General features: G+C 52.3%; 6 protein-coding genes across 6 annotated transcripts; 3 read left to right on the forward strand and 3 right to left on the reverse strand.

The window, feature by feature from the left end:
- Nucleotides 1–333: 333 nt before the first annotated feature.
- PFICI_08546 (uncharacterized protein) lies at nt 334–2,788 on the forward strand (the record flags this gene model as incomplete). The annotated part of the gene is made up of 5 exons (XM_007837127.1): nt 334–488; nt 543–1,319; nt 1,374–1,823; nt 1,887–2,277; nt 2,336–2,788. 5 exons carry the CDS (start codon nt 334–336, stop codon nt 2,786–2,788), a joined length of 2,226 nt encoding a protein of 741 aa, XP_007835318.1.
- Nucleotides 2,789–3,660: 872 nt separating this feature from the next.
- On the forward strand, nt 3,661–5,689 carry PFICI_08547 (uncharacterized protein; the record flags this gene model as incomplete). Its single annotated transcript, XM_007837128.1, has 4 exons — nt 3,661–3,772; nt 3,866–4,645; nt 4,716–4,976; nt 5,049–5,689. The coding sequence occupies 4 exons, from the start codon at nt 3,661–3,663 to the stop codon at nt 5,687–5,689; spliced, it is 1,794 nt and encodes a 597-aa protein (XP_007835319.1).
- A 534-nt stretch (nt 5,690–6,223) lies between these two features.
- Nucleotides 6,224–8,036, forward strand: PFICI_08548 (uncharacterized protein; the record flags this gene model as incomplete). The annotated part of the gene is made up of 2 exons (XM_007837129.1): nt 6,224–7,187; nt 7,306–8,036. The coding sequence occupies 2 exons, from the start codon at nt 6,224–6,226 to the stop codon at nt 8,034–8,036; spliced, it is 1,695 nt and encodes a 564-aa protein (XP_007835320.1).
- Nucleotides 8,037–8,332: 296 nt separating this feature from the next.
- Nucleotides 8,333–10,117, reverse strand: PFICI_08549 (uncharacterized protein; the record flags this gene model as incomplete). The annotated part of the gene is made up of 5 exons (XM_007837130.1): nt 8,333–8,596; nt 8,649–8,991; nt 9,056–9,716; nt 9,779–9,811; nt 9,889–10,117. The coding sequence occupies 5 exons, from the start codon at nt 10,115–10,117 to the stop codon at nt 8,333–8,335; spliced, it is 1,530 nt and encodes a 509-aa protein (XP_007835321.1).
- Nucleotides 10,118–10,589: 472 nt separating this feature from the next.
- On the reverse strand, nt 10,590–12,240 carry PFICI_08550 (uncharacterized protein; the record flags this gene model as incomplete). The annotated part of the gene is made up of 2 exons (XM_007837131.1): nt 10,590–12,016; nt 12,090–12,240. 2 exons carry the CDS (start codon nt 12,238–12,240, stop codon nt 10,590–10,592), a joined length of 1,578 nt encoding a protein of 525 aa, XP_007835322.1.
- A 1,206-nt stretch (nt 12,241–13,446) lies between these two features.
- PFICI_08551 (uncharacterized protein) lies at nt 13,447–14,556 on the reverse strand (the record flags this gene model as incomplete). The annotated part of the gene is made up of 1 exon (XM_007837132.1): nt 13,447–14,556. One exon carries the CDS (start codon nt 14,554–14,556, stop codon nt 13,447–13,449), a length of 1,110 nt encoding a protein of 369 aa, XP_007835323.1.
- Between the last annotated feature and the right edge of the window lie 1,860 nt (nt 14,557–16,416).

Raw genomic sequence — 16,416 nt, forward strand, 5'->3', positions numbered from 1 at the left:
GAAAGAAAAGAGTAATACTAAAAAGAATAATACATTTTGTTATCCTGTACGCTACAAGAATATGACTCTGCCACGGCAGATGAGTTAGCCGTGGTTACTAACCAGTGGGCGGCGGCTGACGCGGCACCACTGTTCAGCTAGGTTAGTTACTTGGTTCTGTAGCTCTCTAACCCGATTGGACAGTGGTACTCTGCTCTAGGCTTTGTAAGATTTCCGACGTCTATTCATAAAATTGTCGGATATTTTCTTCTCGGCAGCAGCCAATTCTCCCTGGCTCCCACCCGAATAAGGGCGCCCCCCACCAACACACAATTGTATTCTGGATAGTTGGATATGGACTTGGATCACCATGTAGATGATCTTGCTGATGGGGGTCTCTCGGGAGCTTCTCCTCGACCACAACTACCTCCATCAACTAATCGACGTTTCCGTCGGAAAAAGCAGCGCGATCGCGTGCGTGTCACCCGAGCATGCGACCGCTGCAAACGGTAAGTAATACGCGGGCGCGCGTGTTACCACAGCTAATGATTCAATATTCACAGACGCAAAGTCAAATGCGACGGCTACCAGCCGTGTAATCAGTGCTCGCTGCCGGGCTTGGGTTGCACCTATGAAGCAACCTATTCCCGGGGGCACCGAGGCAGCGATCCCAAGCTGAGAAATCGATCAGATCCGTCGTCGTTGCCTTTGCACTCTCCTACACGCGTACAGAAGGAACAGTCTTTGGCTTCACCAGCAAGACGACCCATGAAGGCCGGCCCCCCTGGTGACAACGACCATAGCGACGACCCCAACGACGACTTACCATACGAGGTTTCGGAATCGGCCGAGTCTCTCTCCGTGGACATGGTGGATGAGTCGATTCCAATAGACATGTCATCTCAACCTGCCCCAGTCTCGTCAAAAACCTCACCGGAGCCGTCTCAGACTGATCTTCAAGGACATTACGTTGGACCAGCATCTGGCGTCTCCTTTCTCCTCCGTGTGCAGAAGAAGTTGCACCAAACAATCTCATTTCCTTCCAATTGCTCCATCTTCACCTTTGGCGATGCACCTCTCCCCCAGCATGATCCTTCCTTTTGTTTGTTGATACCTCGTGACGAAGCCGAGAAATTGCTGGAATGCTATTTCGGTGTTGCTGTTCCGACGCACCGTTTTCTGCATCGACCTACGGTAGCTTCATGGCTTGAAGAATTCTACCAGACGCGTGGGACTATGCGAAATCAGGATGACGCAGCTGGTCGTAGGGCTGTGCTCTTGATGGTGTTTGCACAGGCGCAAACCCACATGCCTCATCCTGATACACCACCCGACCTGAGGTTAGAATCTGCCCTTCATTAGTTCGTAGGCATTGCCGAGCCTATTTACTCAAGGCTGATGAAGCAAAACAGTGCACGGTGTTTCCTAGCAGCGGACCACCAGCTGTCGGAAGAGACTGGACGGGTCCGGTTAACAAGTGTGCAGGCCCGTCTGGCTCAGTGTTTCTGGCTGCTGTCGCAATCGCGTATCAACCACTGCTGGACATTATTCGGAACAATGTCCCATCTAGCCTATGCGATCGGGTTGAACCGCGACCGCAAGGTTGATTCGGCGTTGGGAATGAATCTCGTCGAAGTCGAGTGCCGGCGTCGTACATTTTGGTGTGCTTACAGCCTTGATAACTACCTCAGCGCTGCGCTTGGACGGCCAAGAACGTTTCACGATCACGATATTGACCAGGAACTTCCCTCTCCCTACGACGACGAGGAAATATTCCCAGATCGTATAGTGCAGAGCCACAGTCGGGGGCAGTCAATTATGCTTTGTCCTGTAGCCCACGTCAAGTGAGAAGTCGCTCTCGAGAAACTTGCATCACATACTGTCATGGTACTGACACAACGAAATAGGTTATCTCAAATAGTCAGCACAATTCTGTGGGATTTGTACTCCATCCACCCTGCCACCAAGACCCAACGCGCAGCACTTATTACAAAATCTTCCAAGGCATTAAAAGAGTGGCGTGCTGGATTGGCTCATTTCCTGGATGATCAGAATGTTAATGCTGCACTCCTGATTCCCATCTATCAACGCCAGCGCAATGTACTCAACTTGGCCTATTGGCATGCCGTGATCTTGACTCATCGGCCGGTTTTGCTGAGGAACTTCCCCCACCTCCAGGAGCCTCGAAATGCGAATCGAAGCCATTCAAGCATCCGGGAATGCCTTGCAGCGGCCATGAGCATCGTTAAAACGGTGGATGCATTGGTAGGGGCAGGGCAGATGCTCAAGGCGTACTGGGTGAGAGAATCTCCATCTCCCTAATCTAAGGAAGCCAGATGCTGATTCATATACCTAGTTTACTATTTATTTTGCTTTCTCGGCCGTGGTCATACTTTATGTCTATGTGTTTCAGCAAAAACTGTCCCCTGCGGCTTCATATGAGGAGTACCTGGAAGCTGCAATCAGATGTCACGATAACATTGCTCGGGTTGCCGAGAACAATACCCTAACACAACGTTACTCGCTTGTGCTTGATCAGCTCCGTATTGAAGTGCTCAGTCGGATCAGAGGGCAATCGGGCTCTAATGCTGCATCAGCCTCGATGCCCGAGGCTCCGTTGACAGCGCTATCACAAGCACTATCTCAATCTTCGACCGCCCTCGGAGAATCCGAACCAACGACAATCCCAGATGCATTATCAGCCTTTTCCAGCAATGGCTTTGCCGAGGATCTTGCCGATTCGAATGCGAGCTCGGCCAGTCCCCTGGGAAACGAGATTGACTGGAACCAGTTTGATTCTATGGTATGATGAAATAGCACTTGCAGAGGACGCTCCAGCACTGACAGGTTCCAAGGTCGCATCTAGTACCAATGACATGAGTGCATTGTTTTCGAACGGTTATAGTGAATTTCACGACCTTGGACACTAGACAGCTGTTAAGATGTCATGGGTTGGATTTCGTCGTGTTGCCAATGAGTTCACCCCGAGAACAGGAAGGGGAAAAAAAGAGGGAGGGGGGTGGGTTCCAGTGTGCATTCCGGGAGGTAGCTGAATTCTATTTGGAGTTCCGCCAAATGACTGTCAAACTGACACTTGAAAGTGTTTTTTAATCCAGCAATACATGGACCCCTAACCGACCGGTTTGTATACCAAACACTGTAATTCAGGTACTGATAGAGGCCCATCACCACCGGCGCTTCTCCCTCCTTTATAAATGAAAAGTGCGCGTTGCAGAAATGACTGCAAAATCGTTGGCAGAATGAAGCCCTCCTTCTCTTGCGGTTGAAGTTGATAGAGATTGATTCGTGTAGCATGTCCGTAACGACTAATCAATTGTTGACGCTGGCCCACACTGATGTCGCTTATGTCGCCCAGCCCATTATGAAGCAGCAAATCGTGGAGCTGGCGTCATCTCAATACACTACGCTTTGATACCCCAGTATGGTATCCGATAGTGCTGGACAACTTCGGAAAAGGCTGTCGCGTTAATCGGATAACAAGTAAGCGCGATTATCCGCGGAAAAGATGACAATATAGTATCTGGCATTGGTTTGATTACGAAATTCAAGTATTTTATAGGTTGATTTATCATTTTGCTCAGGGGTTTGGGAAACAGAATAGAAATAGATTCAAAAGTTCTTAATGACCAAAAAGTAAATTTCGCCCCTCAATAAGCAAGCATGTCGCAAAAACACTTTATTGATAATGAAAACACAAGCGGGTTGATCGAAGACGCTCTGGAAAGTTTGATGTTGCAAAATGGAGCCCTGCACGTGGACAAGAAAAACAAAAGTAAGTAAAGTACAGAGTCTAGGTCCCGACGTGAGCCGAGTGGAGGAAGAAAAAGTCCTCCAGCAGCTGACGCGCACTACTTGATCAAAAAAGTTGTGTATAATGCAGCACACAAGCCTGAGCAGTGTGTAACATTGATTGCCGGTGGCGGCGCAGGCCACGAACCCGCCCACGCCATGTATGTTGGGAGCGGCATGCTGTCGGCGGCCGTCTCGGGCAACCTCTTTGCGTCGCCGAGCGTGAAGCAAATTTACCAATGCGCCAGTACCGCCCAGGGCGCCGCCGGCACCATCTTGATCATCAAGAATTACACGGGCGACGTCTTTCACTTTCACCAGGCCGCCGAAAAGCTGCGCGCCACCCTCGGCGGGCGGATCGAAGTCGTCGTCGTGGCCGACGATGTGGCCGTCGGCCGGCGCCAGGGCGGTAAAGTCGGCAGGCGAGGCCTAGCTGGGACCGTCCTTGTGCACAAGATTCTGGGCGCCATGGCCGCTTCGCGCCTCCCCATTGACCAGTGCTTGGACATGGCCCGCGAGGTTAATGCCAGCCTGGCCACGATGGGTGTCTCTCTCGACCATGTCCGCATTCCCGGCACCAGCCCTCGAGCTGCTGAAGACCAAGCCATTGGGCCCGATGAGATGGAGCTGGGTATGGGTATACATAATGAGACTGGGGCCCAGCGGTTGAGGCCTCGTCCGGATAGCACCACCGTCATCAATCTTATGCTGGACTATCTCCTCTTCCAAGATGACGAGGACAGAGCTTTCGTCGACTTTGGAGACGCCGAAGCTGTCGTGCTCATGGTCAATAACCTCGGGGCTCTATCCGTTTTAGAGCTTTCCGCCATCACTTTGAAAGTCAGCCAGCAGCTAGGTAAGTTGGATTGTTCATCCCGGCTTCTTCTTCATTGATTGACGCATCTGATGATCTTATTATAAAACAGGACTCCGAGGTATCAAGCCGTCAAGGACGTATAGCGGCACATATATGACGAGTCTCAACGGTCCGGGCTTTAGTATCACGCTGTTGCGGGCTAGTAAGGATATGCTCGCTTACTTGGACGCACCTACATCCGCCTTGGGCTGGTCAAGGTCAATAGAGCACAATATTATTATCCCATGGTCGCCTACTGCATCCACGCCCTCGACAGAACTAGCCCATGCAAATGCCGGACTCACAAACACGGATCTTCTAGGTCCCAAAGGTAAAGAGCCCCTCGAATTGACAATACAAATATCATGCTGTCCAACAAGCATTTCTGACGGGGCTTAAATAGTTGATGCCGTGCTCCTCCGATCCGCTGTCACCAGTGCTTGCCAAGCCGCCATTGCCGCTGCACCCAGCATAACAAAATTCGACATGATTGTTGGAGATGGAGACTGTGGCTCAACTCTGCAACGTGCTTGCGAAGAAGTCATGAAAATGGTGATGACAACGACCCCCGCCAGGAATGGTTCGGCTATTGAGCACCTACTCCGTATTGCTCACACGATTGAAGACAGCATGGATGGGACCTCGGGCGCCATATACGGCCTCTTCTTCAATGGGTTGGTGTCTGGCGTGCGCGAAATCGAGGGCGACGCAGAAATGACTTATGCCCATTGGATCCAAGCCGCGCGGACCGCCTTGCAGACGGTCCAGAAAGTGACACCGGCCCGCGCTGGAGACCGAACCCTCATGGACGCGCTGGAACCTTTTGTAGACACGCTTCAGCGCGGGTCGGGGCTGGCTGCTTCGGTGGCCGCAGTTACTCATGGCGCTGACAGGACAAAGGGTATGCAGCCAAAGTTTGGACGCGCCGTCTATGTCAACGAGGCGGGTTGGGACGCTGTCCCAGATCCCGGCGCCATGGGCGTCGTGGCTCTTGTTCAGGGTCTAGCTGAGGGTATATCAAGCTTTGGTGCTAGTCCACAGTGAGCTTTGGTATCATTGCCAAAGGTATCTATGCGCGACACAATCTAACCTAAATCGTTCAATCCTTGTGCATAAACCAGAAACAAATGTCCAAGAACTTAATGGATTCGGTTTTTTTTTTTTTTTTTTTTTTTTGGAACAGCAATAATCTGCTTCATCTCGATTCGTATCCCTCCTGGTCGGGGAGGGGGGGGATGCACCTCTGCTGCCGGGAAGAAAAGAAGTCAAATGGCCATTCTCTTATGAGCGCTAAATCTCACGGTTCGCTCCGAGCTACCCAAAGAGGAAATACTCCACGACCATCATGCGTGCCTGAAGACTGGATCTGTTATCGGAGCAGAACTCTATACTCGCGGTGCCCGCATTTATCAATCCACTCTGACCTAAATCAGCCTTTCATATAATGCATAAGCATATCCAATTTACTTCTTCTGAGCGCCTTTGACGTCTCTGAATCGAAATAATACGAACTTGTTCATAGAGACACCAAGCAAGCTCTAGCATTTCGAGGGCTAGAGGCTGTGATCGGTCGAGGCCATGGATCTAACACAAATCAGCCATTCGTCGCCAGACGAATCACTCCCAGCTCTCGACATTTACATCACACCACGCTATCTTGACGGTGCTGCCCATTCAATCAGTGTCAAGCTGACCTTTGTCGATGACGGAACCGAGCCAAGGGATGGTACCTATCCAGTACTGCGAGCCGTCACAAACATTGCATCTACACCGGCTCTGCACCTTGTGGAAGGCACTCTGAAAGTTTCGGATGAAGCCGGAGATGTTCCGTTGACACCAGAGGACGCGTCCGTCCCCCAAATCATTGCACAAATCCATGTCGCTCCCCGGAAGACTCGGGGTTTGATTACTGTGACATATGATGTCAACCCGAGGCAGATTGATATACACACGCGTAACGGTCCTCTGATGGATTTCCGACGGCAAACCGGTGGTGGCCTCATGGGCGCGGGATATGGCATGCTAGCCGTGCCCGCAGTGATGAAGAGATTCACCGTGCGTATGCACTGGAATCTGTCCGACGCTCCCACTGGCACTGTTGGGGTTTGGACCATGGGTGCCAAGGCGGAATTGGCACCACCTCAGATTCAGCATACTTATTTCGCAGTCGGCTTGTTAAAGTCCAGCTCTGAACAGCGAAAACTGCCATCGGGAAAAAAACAGCAATGTAGTGTCTACTGGCTGACAGAGCCACCGTTTGACGCGGATGGGCTGGCGGCCGAGATAAGAAAAGTCTTCTTTGCCTTGGCCGATTTCTTTGAAGACCAAGGCGATGATTTTTACGTCTTCTTCCGCGAACACCCTTACCCTGGAACTGGAGGCACGGCGCTCTCCAGGTCTTTCATGTACACGTACAGCGTCGAGGAGCACGAGGAACCCGAGCCTTTCATGGTCAAGTTGAAAAAGCTTGCCCACGAGATCGTCCACGAGTGGGCCACATTTAATGAGGGCGGACCGGAAGAAAACTGGTATCACGAAGGCTGTAAGTTAATCTCGAATATTTACTTTAGTCAACTGGGTGATGCGACTGCACAAGAGCAACTGCTTTGCATGCCTATTGCATCTCAAAAGACTCATGCTAACGACTCAATTCTCCACAGTGGCCGAGTATTACTCTCTAGTGTTTCTGCACAAACTCGGAATCTTGGACGATGAGGCCATGATTCAAGAAGTAAACGGCAGATTATCCGCCTACTACACGTCACCCTTTGTCCTCACGTCAAACCGCGACATTACGAAATTGACTTGGGCGTCGCACACTACGCAGACTCTACCGTACCGGCGAGGCTTTGTCTTTGCCATTTTGGCAAACGCCATCATTCAGCAGTCCACGGAACAAGAGCTCTCTCTGGACAATCTCGTCCTAGACCTCAAGCGCCAATTAGGTAGTTGTCCTGTGGGACCGGACCAGTATATAGACTGGATTACCTCCAAGACGGGAAGGGATGGGAGGAAGATGCACACAGACATGTCCGAGGCTAGATCTCTGCTCAAGCTGCCAGACCAAAGCTTTCCCGTGGCCTTGAGGTCTGGAAAGAACCTTCAACTGACGCGAGAGGACCAGTATCCATTTGACATGGGCTTTGATGAGTCGACAGGAGTGGCTAAACAAGTAGTCCAAGACTTGCGGCCAGAGTCGCGCGCATGGGAGGCGGGCTTGCGGGAAGGGGACAGGTTGAGGAAATGGCCAGTATTGCCGCATACGGAATATGATTCCGAGGTCACCTTGGAAGTCTTGAGGGATAGTCTTGAGAAGCCTCTGCGGATTACATACTGGCCGCGTGGACGCGAGACCGTCGAGAGCTGGCAGTACAGCGTTTGTGTGGATTAGCCTCAGTAGCCGTCGCTCGCTCTGGTACCTGACTCAAGACTTGATAATTCAATGTCGCTTCATCAATGTAGAAGTGAAATTAAATAAAAGAATGTTTGAAGGATATCTCCATTGATAATATCGAGTTATGAACTAGGGGTTCTAAAGAGCTATTCAGTGTCCCCTAGTAGGTGATCTGCGTGAGGAATCATGTCAGTGTGACATGAGACGAGAATCATGTTCACATGGCAACAAGTAGTCATACATTGCCTTAAAATCAGGCCATCAAATTAGTGACTATAAAAGCATTTCAGAAGTCAGAAACAGAGAGCAGCCCTGATCGCTCTCGACAACGACGCGCGTCCGCTTCCCTGCGACGGCTGTCTTGGGTACTTTTCATTCGAGATTGAATCTTCGTCACTATGCATGCCCTCATTGACGGCATTCTCATGTCTGTACTTTGCTGATGACCGTTCAAGGTCATTCAAAGCCTCGCGGATGCGCTCAACCACAATCATAGCCTGGTCGCCTTGGCTCGTGTAGACAAAGCGAAATCGGCCAGGGGTGGGAGATGCTGAGAGCTGCCCAGGAATCAGTATATCGCACTAAAATCAATTTTGACAAGACAATTACCTCACCGGCACTGAGATAGACACCGTGCTGGATAAGGTGTCTACCTAGATGCCTCTCTCGAGTGATTTCTTCTTGTTCTTGGGTCTTGATCGACTTGGTGACGATTCCAGGGCGGTCTGGGCCATCAAAGTACTTGAGCCAGTGACTCAAGTCCAACCACACAAATAGACAGGCATTAGCCGGGTCAAATGGTATGTTGTGTGATTTCAGGCCCTCGGCGACCGCCAGATACTTCTCTCGAAGGCGAGTTTGGTAAGTTTGGAGATAGCTGTCCACGACCGCATCATTGCCAATGAAGTTGGTAAAGAACTCGGTAGAGAAGGGGGAGACCCAGGTGAAGACGCTTGCGGGAATGTCAGATATTATGAATTTTTCCTGCAATAGAAGATGGTGTGGGGAGGACTTACGCACAACGCCTGCAGGCTTTCCAGAGACGGGTGTTTCGCGTAATCAAGAATCCGAGTCGCAATCCTCCCATGGCAAAATCTTTACTAGAGCCATACAAGGCATGTATATTCTCCGTACAGATAAAGTTCTTTGGGTCATCCTTGAGGCTGAGAACGGAAGTGAAGCCGTCCAGAGCTGGTTGTCCAGAGATTGATGCGAATCCAGACATGGCGTAGATCTCGTCGGACACCAGGTGCAACTTCCGGCGGCCGCAGAAGCCAGCAATGGCAAGCAGCGTCTCTTTTGAGTAGAATCTCCCAACGGGGTTGGATGGGTTACAGAGTAGCACGGCTTTAATCTTGGTACCAGCGCTTGTGGCTTTGCGGTATACACGCTCAAATGTCGCTAGTAAAGTTGCAGCACATGAAGCTGAAAATTGATCCGTAATGTGATCTGTGGCGACGGGTATGAGAGCCGTGCCAGCCTTTGCGTAAAGGTCATGTCCAAACATGGAATACGTTGGTGTTGTGAACATGATTCCCTCTCCTTGGTCACACACGTTGAATGCCACCATGTCGAGCAGAGAGGAAACACCATTTGTCGGGAGTATATGCTCTGCGCTAATCAAGGTGGACGGAGCAAACTTTCGGTTGACATAGTGAGCAACGGCCTTGGCGAGTTCTACGCAGCGCGCAATACGATTAGCTGTCTTCTGGGCTAGATGCTGCATGCGCTGCACCTACTCTCGGGTCCAATGACACCGCCGTATGCCAGTGCTAGAGAGTACATCAACTTTCTGGTCAGAGTTGGAAAACTGGATTCGACCGTAATATGTTGATGTGAAAGTACATACATTCGCTCAGCTTAAAAGTGCGACCAAATTTCTCAGAGTATGTTTCGAGCCAGTCATCCATCAAGTCGTTGGAGGCGCCCGAGGCCATGATCAAGCCACTCGGATTGGTCACGGGATCGTAAAACGTGCAATCATCCAAGTCGTCCTCCATGTCCGTGACTCCGGCATTGGCAATGTTTGTCATGCCCCGAGCGGAAGGCGGAAGTCCTCTGGTTGATGACATGGTCATGATGGGGGATTTCGAGTTTGGATAGATGATCTCGCAGCACTGCATAGTCCGAAATATGGGTTTGGGGTGAGTTTTGAGGTGAAAGTGCACTGAGTTGGAGACATAGCAGATCCATGGCTGCTGTGGATCCCGTCGCTCCTAGTTTCCCGAATTGGCATTATAGAACGAAGCCACCTTAAAGCGACAGTTCGCCTCGATAGAACAACAGCAGCTGACTTTTGCGACTCCGATGTGTGCGTATATGTGTAGTGACTTGGATATCAAGATTGCCTTACTCGGTTTGAGGTACAAGTAACTTTCATGCCAGTATAGAACTTTCACTATACAGATTTTTGTGACTACTCATTTCTTTTGTTCCTTTCGTGTTGCTTAGTGTTCTACTTGCTTGTAAATAGATAATATAAAGACATACAGTTGGTTGAAAACAGTCAACTTTTTGTCTACGCTATTTGTACTCAGGAAGCTTGACTACCTAATTGACCTGCGGCGCCCTTTTCCTCTTCTTTGGCTGTGCGCGTTTCTTCTGGGCTTGCCATCGCCGCTGCAGGCTATCCTCCTCCTCGACATCAATAGTCCAGGCCTCACTAACCGGCACCAGCAGCTGCGACTTGCACCGTCTATGCTCATCCAGGTACGCATCGGCCGCAAGACCGGGCACACGGCGCATGATCTCGGCCCGGAAGCGAGCGTCTGCCCAAATCTCCGTCCCGAGCGCCGCGTCGTCGGGCAGCTTGAAGTCCTTCCAGTCAATCTTCTTGAACTGTGCCTGGTACCTTTTGAGCTCCTTGACATAGTCGTGCTCCCACCGCCGGTACGCTTCGTGCCGCCGCGCCAATTGGTCCTCGGCCTCGGCATTGAGGCGGTATTCCCGCTCGGCGCCCTGAGTCGCTTTGAGGTGTTCCATCTCGTAAAAGTCCTCGGCGTCGGCTACAGAGTCGAAATCGCGCCGTAGTCTTCGTGCCACGGCCTTTTTGAAGCGGTTGTCACGATAGTATGTCTGGCTTAGTGGCATGTCCCAGGGAAAATCAAATACCCTAAAGTCGAGTTTCTTCAACTGTCCTTTCTTGTCCTGCGGTATCTTGACCAGGCCCCAGCTTGGCCGAGTGGGCTTGACAATCTTGAGCTTAGGTGCCGTCGCCAGGTCCTCGGGCTTTCCAAAGAGACCAGGCGGATCGGGAGGCTGTTTCAAACCCAACAACGCGGGTATCATTTCGCTCATGGCGCTCCTTTGCTGTACCCCCTCGTCCTCCATTCTCTCATCTGACTTTTGCGACGGTATCGTCCACACTAGGCCCCTGACATCGGCATCGCGCTCCCAGGTCCCCGACTCCTTGGTGCCCACGAGCTCCTCGGCCCACCTCTGCGCGCGGCCCTCGACGCACAGCAACGACAGCCACGGCCGGGTCTCGGCCACGAACTCGCGCAGCGGCTTCTCGTGGCCCCACGTCATGCCGGGCAGCGGGTCCCAGCTCGCGAGCCAGATGCGCCGGCGGACCCAGGCGGCCTTGACCTCGTCGTAGGCGTGGGAGCTGAGCGCGTCGGGGGCCGCGCCGCCCTGGGCGCCCAGACGCTCGCGGGCCCGCAGGAGCTGCTCCAGAAACATGCGAAAGGGCCGCGAGGCGTCCTCCATGACGGCGCGGCACCGCTCAAACTCGTCGCGGCGCTTGCGGGCCGAGCGCCACGGGATCCGCGTCGGCGAGCGCTGCGGCGTGCCCACCCGGTCGCCCGTGCCGTCGTCGAGCCGGTGCGGCCATCCGCCTTCCACCTTGTAGTGCTCGCCGAGCTTGCGGTCCCAGGGGTCTTTCCAGATGCCTTGTTCTGTCCACTGCGCCTTGATGCGCTCTTGTGCCAGGTGTCGTAGTCGCGAGACAATGCTCTGGCTGGATTGCCAGTAGGCATCTAGAGGACAATGTTAGTTATAACAATGTGCCCAACTCGTTTTTTGTGCTACAAGACTCGAGAGTAAACTTACCCTGCAAATCGTGTTCAATCACGAGCGAGTCCTCCCGCCATATCCGCGGAATTTCCTCTTCAACGAGATCCTGAAACTGCTGTGCTGGCAGCGAGCGGTAATAGTCGCGTTCTACCTCGAGTCGTTCGGCGCGCTCGAGATTGTTGGCCATTGCAAATAAATCAATGTCTCCTGCAAAAGCTCCCTGCTATACACTAATAATGGCAACATGGACGAGATGGACGAGATGGGATCACAAACACTTGAGTACGATAGACTAGAGGCCACATCTTGACCAGACACTGTGCATGATTATTTCAGCTCTTTGTCTCCTTGTTGATGCGCTGCTGGTAAAGCCGTTTGCGGAAACAATTATCGACATTGCAGGCTATTACAGAATCTCGATATTGTCGGCGATCCAATCGCTTGAGCTATTTTTCCCGAATAAGAATTTTCTATTTTGCACGTTGTACCGGCATATTTCGATTTTCCTACGGGACCTGGCTGCCATGAACGCATCTTGTTGTACGCGCCTCCACGGCTATCATTTCGACACAAGACAAAGAACTGCTCAACATGAACTTGAAGTAAAACATGCACTTTTAGGCATACTAGACCCCAAAATTGAGAAGAGTTTGCAACTTTGAAAAATTATTCCGGTTTGAACTCAACTACATTGCTATTGCATGTCTGGAATGCGGCTGAACCGTAAGACACAAAGCAGGGATGGTCCGTCCCGTCAGCCACTGTCGATGAAACATGATCAGAGCGATCGGATTAACCTTATTTCAGCTTGAGCGAAACATTCCAGAGACATTGGACGAACTCACCACCTCAAGTCGGCCTTTGGTAAAGGTTGAATAAACATATCACATGATAAAAACTTCAAAGATTCACCACCAAAAAGAATTCCATTCAAAAAAGGGGTCTATCACCCTAGATACATACGAAGCGAAAAAAAATCTAACGCAGCCAACAAGCCCGGCCATCCAGAGCCCAGAGCACAGCCGCGCTATGCGTAAAACATAAAAAACAAGTAACCCAAGAAAAACTGATCCTGTTTGGTTGTGTTTTTTCCCGCTCGCTGGTCCGGATCTATCAGAATGCTGTTTTCGCTAAGGGTGTCCGCTTAGTCATATGGTATTGCTGTTGGTATCGTGAACTCGTAACCATAGATCTTGTTGCTGTCAACACGCGCGCGCAAGATTGTTCTTTTCACGCTGTGCCTTTGCCTCCCCAAGCCCTCGACCCGGTGGAGGGCTTTGTCTACCGACCCATCTCCCCTTAAATACTAATATTGCCCAAACATTATACACAGAGAACTAGAAGCTGGTTTTGTGAAACAGCCAAAGTGCTGGCTGCCATGTTATGGACTCGCCTAGTGGCGGCGGAGGAAGCTGGAGGGGACAGCAGTGGGGGCAGGGAAGGTGCCGTTGCCAGAGGCGACGGGGTAGGGGACAACGGTGGCGACCTGAGTGGCAGTGACAACATCGTCGCTGTCATCGGCGTCGCACTCATCCTCATCGTCAGAGGAGGAAGAGTCGTCAGAACCGCTGGAGTTCTCAGTGCTGCCAGCCGAGGTGGTAGTGGCAGCAGCAGAAGAAGCAGTAGAGGAAGTAGCAGCGGCGGCGTCAGAGACGACAGCGGCAGCCGAAGACTCGGAGCCAGAAGCAGCAGTCTGGGTAACGTAGACGGTGCTAGCAGCGGCAGTGACGGTGACGGTAACGGCCTCAGGGCAAGACTCGGAGTCAGAGTCGGAGCCAACAGCGGAGTTGTCGCTGGTGCTGGTTCCGGTGGAGACGGCAGTAGCGGTAGCGGTGGAAGAGACCTTGGAAATGGTGACGGTGCGGGTTCCAGTGCTGGTGGAGGTGGTGGTGGTGGTACCCTCGCTGGTGGTGTCCTCGGGCGAGTTGCTGGCAGCAGTGACGGAAGACTTGGTCTTGGTAACGGTCACCTGCTCAGTGTAAGTCGACTTGACGGTGGTGGTGATGACAGAGCGAGAGCTCTCGGGGCCGACAGTAACGGTGTAGGCAACATCGGTGGTGCCAACGGAAGCGGAGACCTCAGTGACGGCAGAGTTGTCGCCGGTGGCAGTAGGGGTGACATCGTGGGTCGAGCCAGGGATGAGACCAGAGCTGTGGGCCTCAACAACCGAGGACGAGACGGACTCGGCAGCGGTGACGGGGCAGACAGTGGTGGTCAGGTCAATGACCTTGGTAACAACGGCAGTGGTCAGGTCAGTGGCAGCAACATCGGTGATGGCGGCAGTGTTGTTGCGAGCCGGGCAGTTGGTGACGGTGGCAGCGCAGCTGGTGACGGTGTAGACCGAGGTGACCTGGACGGTCAGGGTGGTCTGAGAGGCAGCGGCCTCAGCGGTGGTGTTGTCACGGCGGTAGTAGGGAGCCGGAGCGTGGAAGTGGCGGGGGTGGTTGTAGGAGGCCGAGGCGAGGCCGGCGAGAAGGCCAATGGCAACAGTGGTGGACTTCATTTTGGTTGATATGGAGGTTTATCTGATATCAAATTTCTAAAAATTGGCGGGTATGATTTTTGACTCTTTTTGATCGGGTCTGATCTCTGGATTTGGTTTTGTTACTCGGTTTTGGTCGTCCGAAAGAATGTGGGCGTGCGAATAATGCAACGATGAAAGAGCGAAAGTCGATTCCGCTTGAAAGCTGAGAAGTGTATTGAACTGAAAGGCTGCAGCGTAGGCGCAGGGCAGAAACGATGGAACGACCGAGAACGGGCTGAAAGAGAGACTTGAGATTGACTCGAAAGAGAGACTGAGAGGTGTGGAGGGAAAGAAAGAGAAAAAAGAGAGTATATTCAGACTGGGTGTGAGCCCTTTTTACGAATCTGCACTGGCAGTTTTCCTCCCCTCCCTCTGTGGTGGCCCGACCTGGGCAGCGCCGGGGTTGGCCAGCGTTGACCAGAGCGTAGAACACAGCCTCGACCCGTGAACCTGACCTCTCTTCATCTTCCAAGGACCGAGATGGGCCCACTGAAGGGGGGGACCCCTTGTCGCCCATCATTACAGGACCGGTAGGCCCTTGGGTCCTAGCCAGCTCGTTTCCGGTGATGGTGCGTGGCAGTGGGAAAGACGACGAAGAGGCAGCGCCGCCCCCTCCCATCCCCGGCCAGGTACCAGGTCAATAGACGAGCCTTGTAAGCAGCAGGGGTGGGGGGGTTTTTGGAGGAGGAGGAGGGAGCGCCGACCATATTGGACCGAGCAGGTTTTTTTTTTCTTGCACTCTCTCTGCCTGGGGGGGCGGCCAGCCTATTACCGTAGTAGTAGCACGATACTACGGAAGACACTATGGTAAAAAAGAGTTGGCACCCATCCGCTTCCCCTGAAGGACCCACTCAAACTAGACACCCTTGTCGATATATATGCAGGTCCCATCGTGAGACGGAGCCAAGCCAGCCAATGGGCGCCTCAAGGGGAGCCAAACAAGATCTGGTTGGGCTCCGGGAACCACGTTGAGTGGCTGCTGCACTTGCGGCAGGGCGCTTTTCTAGTGTGTGTGTATGGTTGCTGTAGTTGTAGCGGGTAGAAGGGAACAGAAGACGATGAATCCTCTGATGGGTTGTGACGGGGATTGGCAAAAGAGATAGACAGACAGCACAACTCATTAGGCACGCACAAGCACAAGCAAGCAATCAAGCGCGCGCGCGCACATACACACATGGTACATCTGTCAAGGCGGCGTCTGCACAAACAAAGTATTGCCCAGTCGTTGCGATGATGCGACGGGATGCTGCAATGTGACGGCACCAAGCAGTGGTTGTTGACCACCATTCATTCACCCCAGGTCTCAGGTGGGCGAACAGACAAATACCAGATCGCGGGCGACGATATAAACTGTCTGCCGATCCCCTCCTCTTCTTCGGCACTTGGAGACCTTTTTGAGGGGGGAAAGCAGAGCTGCCTTGTAACGACGGAATGCGGTCATTGCTTGACACCCCAACAACAAGTAGCCCAGTACCCCCTTCGGTCATGATGGCGCTTGTTCATTCGTTTTCATGGGTGTGAGTGATGGGAGGGCCTTTGCTGCTGCTGCATGACGGGCGAGAAGAGCAATCAATTGATAGCCGTACAAAGTACATGATGGCTCAGATATTTCCGCACTCTCAAGTGAGGAGTAATAAATTGTAGTAAGCTAGGGGTACCGATTTTTGGCGAAATTGACACGAAGAGAGGAAAAAGACTACGGGGGGCCAGTAAGGCAGTAAGTTGGTCGCTAGGTAGCAGCTCCTCTCATCATCAGTTGCACATTTCTGCAGGTACATACGTGGTGCATGTATGCCGAGCAAAAGCTGAACTAAAATCGGCAGCGGTGTGCAGGCACGG

Source organism: Pestalotiopsis fici (genome assembly GCF_000516985.1).
Source record: "Pestalotiopsis fici W106-1 unplaced genomic scaffold PFICI_Scf_6, whole genome shotgun sequence".
In the NCBI taxonomy this organism is placed as follows: domain Eukaryota; kingdom Fungi; phylum Ascomycota; class Sordariomycetes; order Amphisphaeriales; family Sporocadaceae; genus Pestalotiopsis; species Pestalotiopsis fici.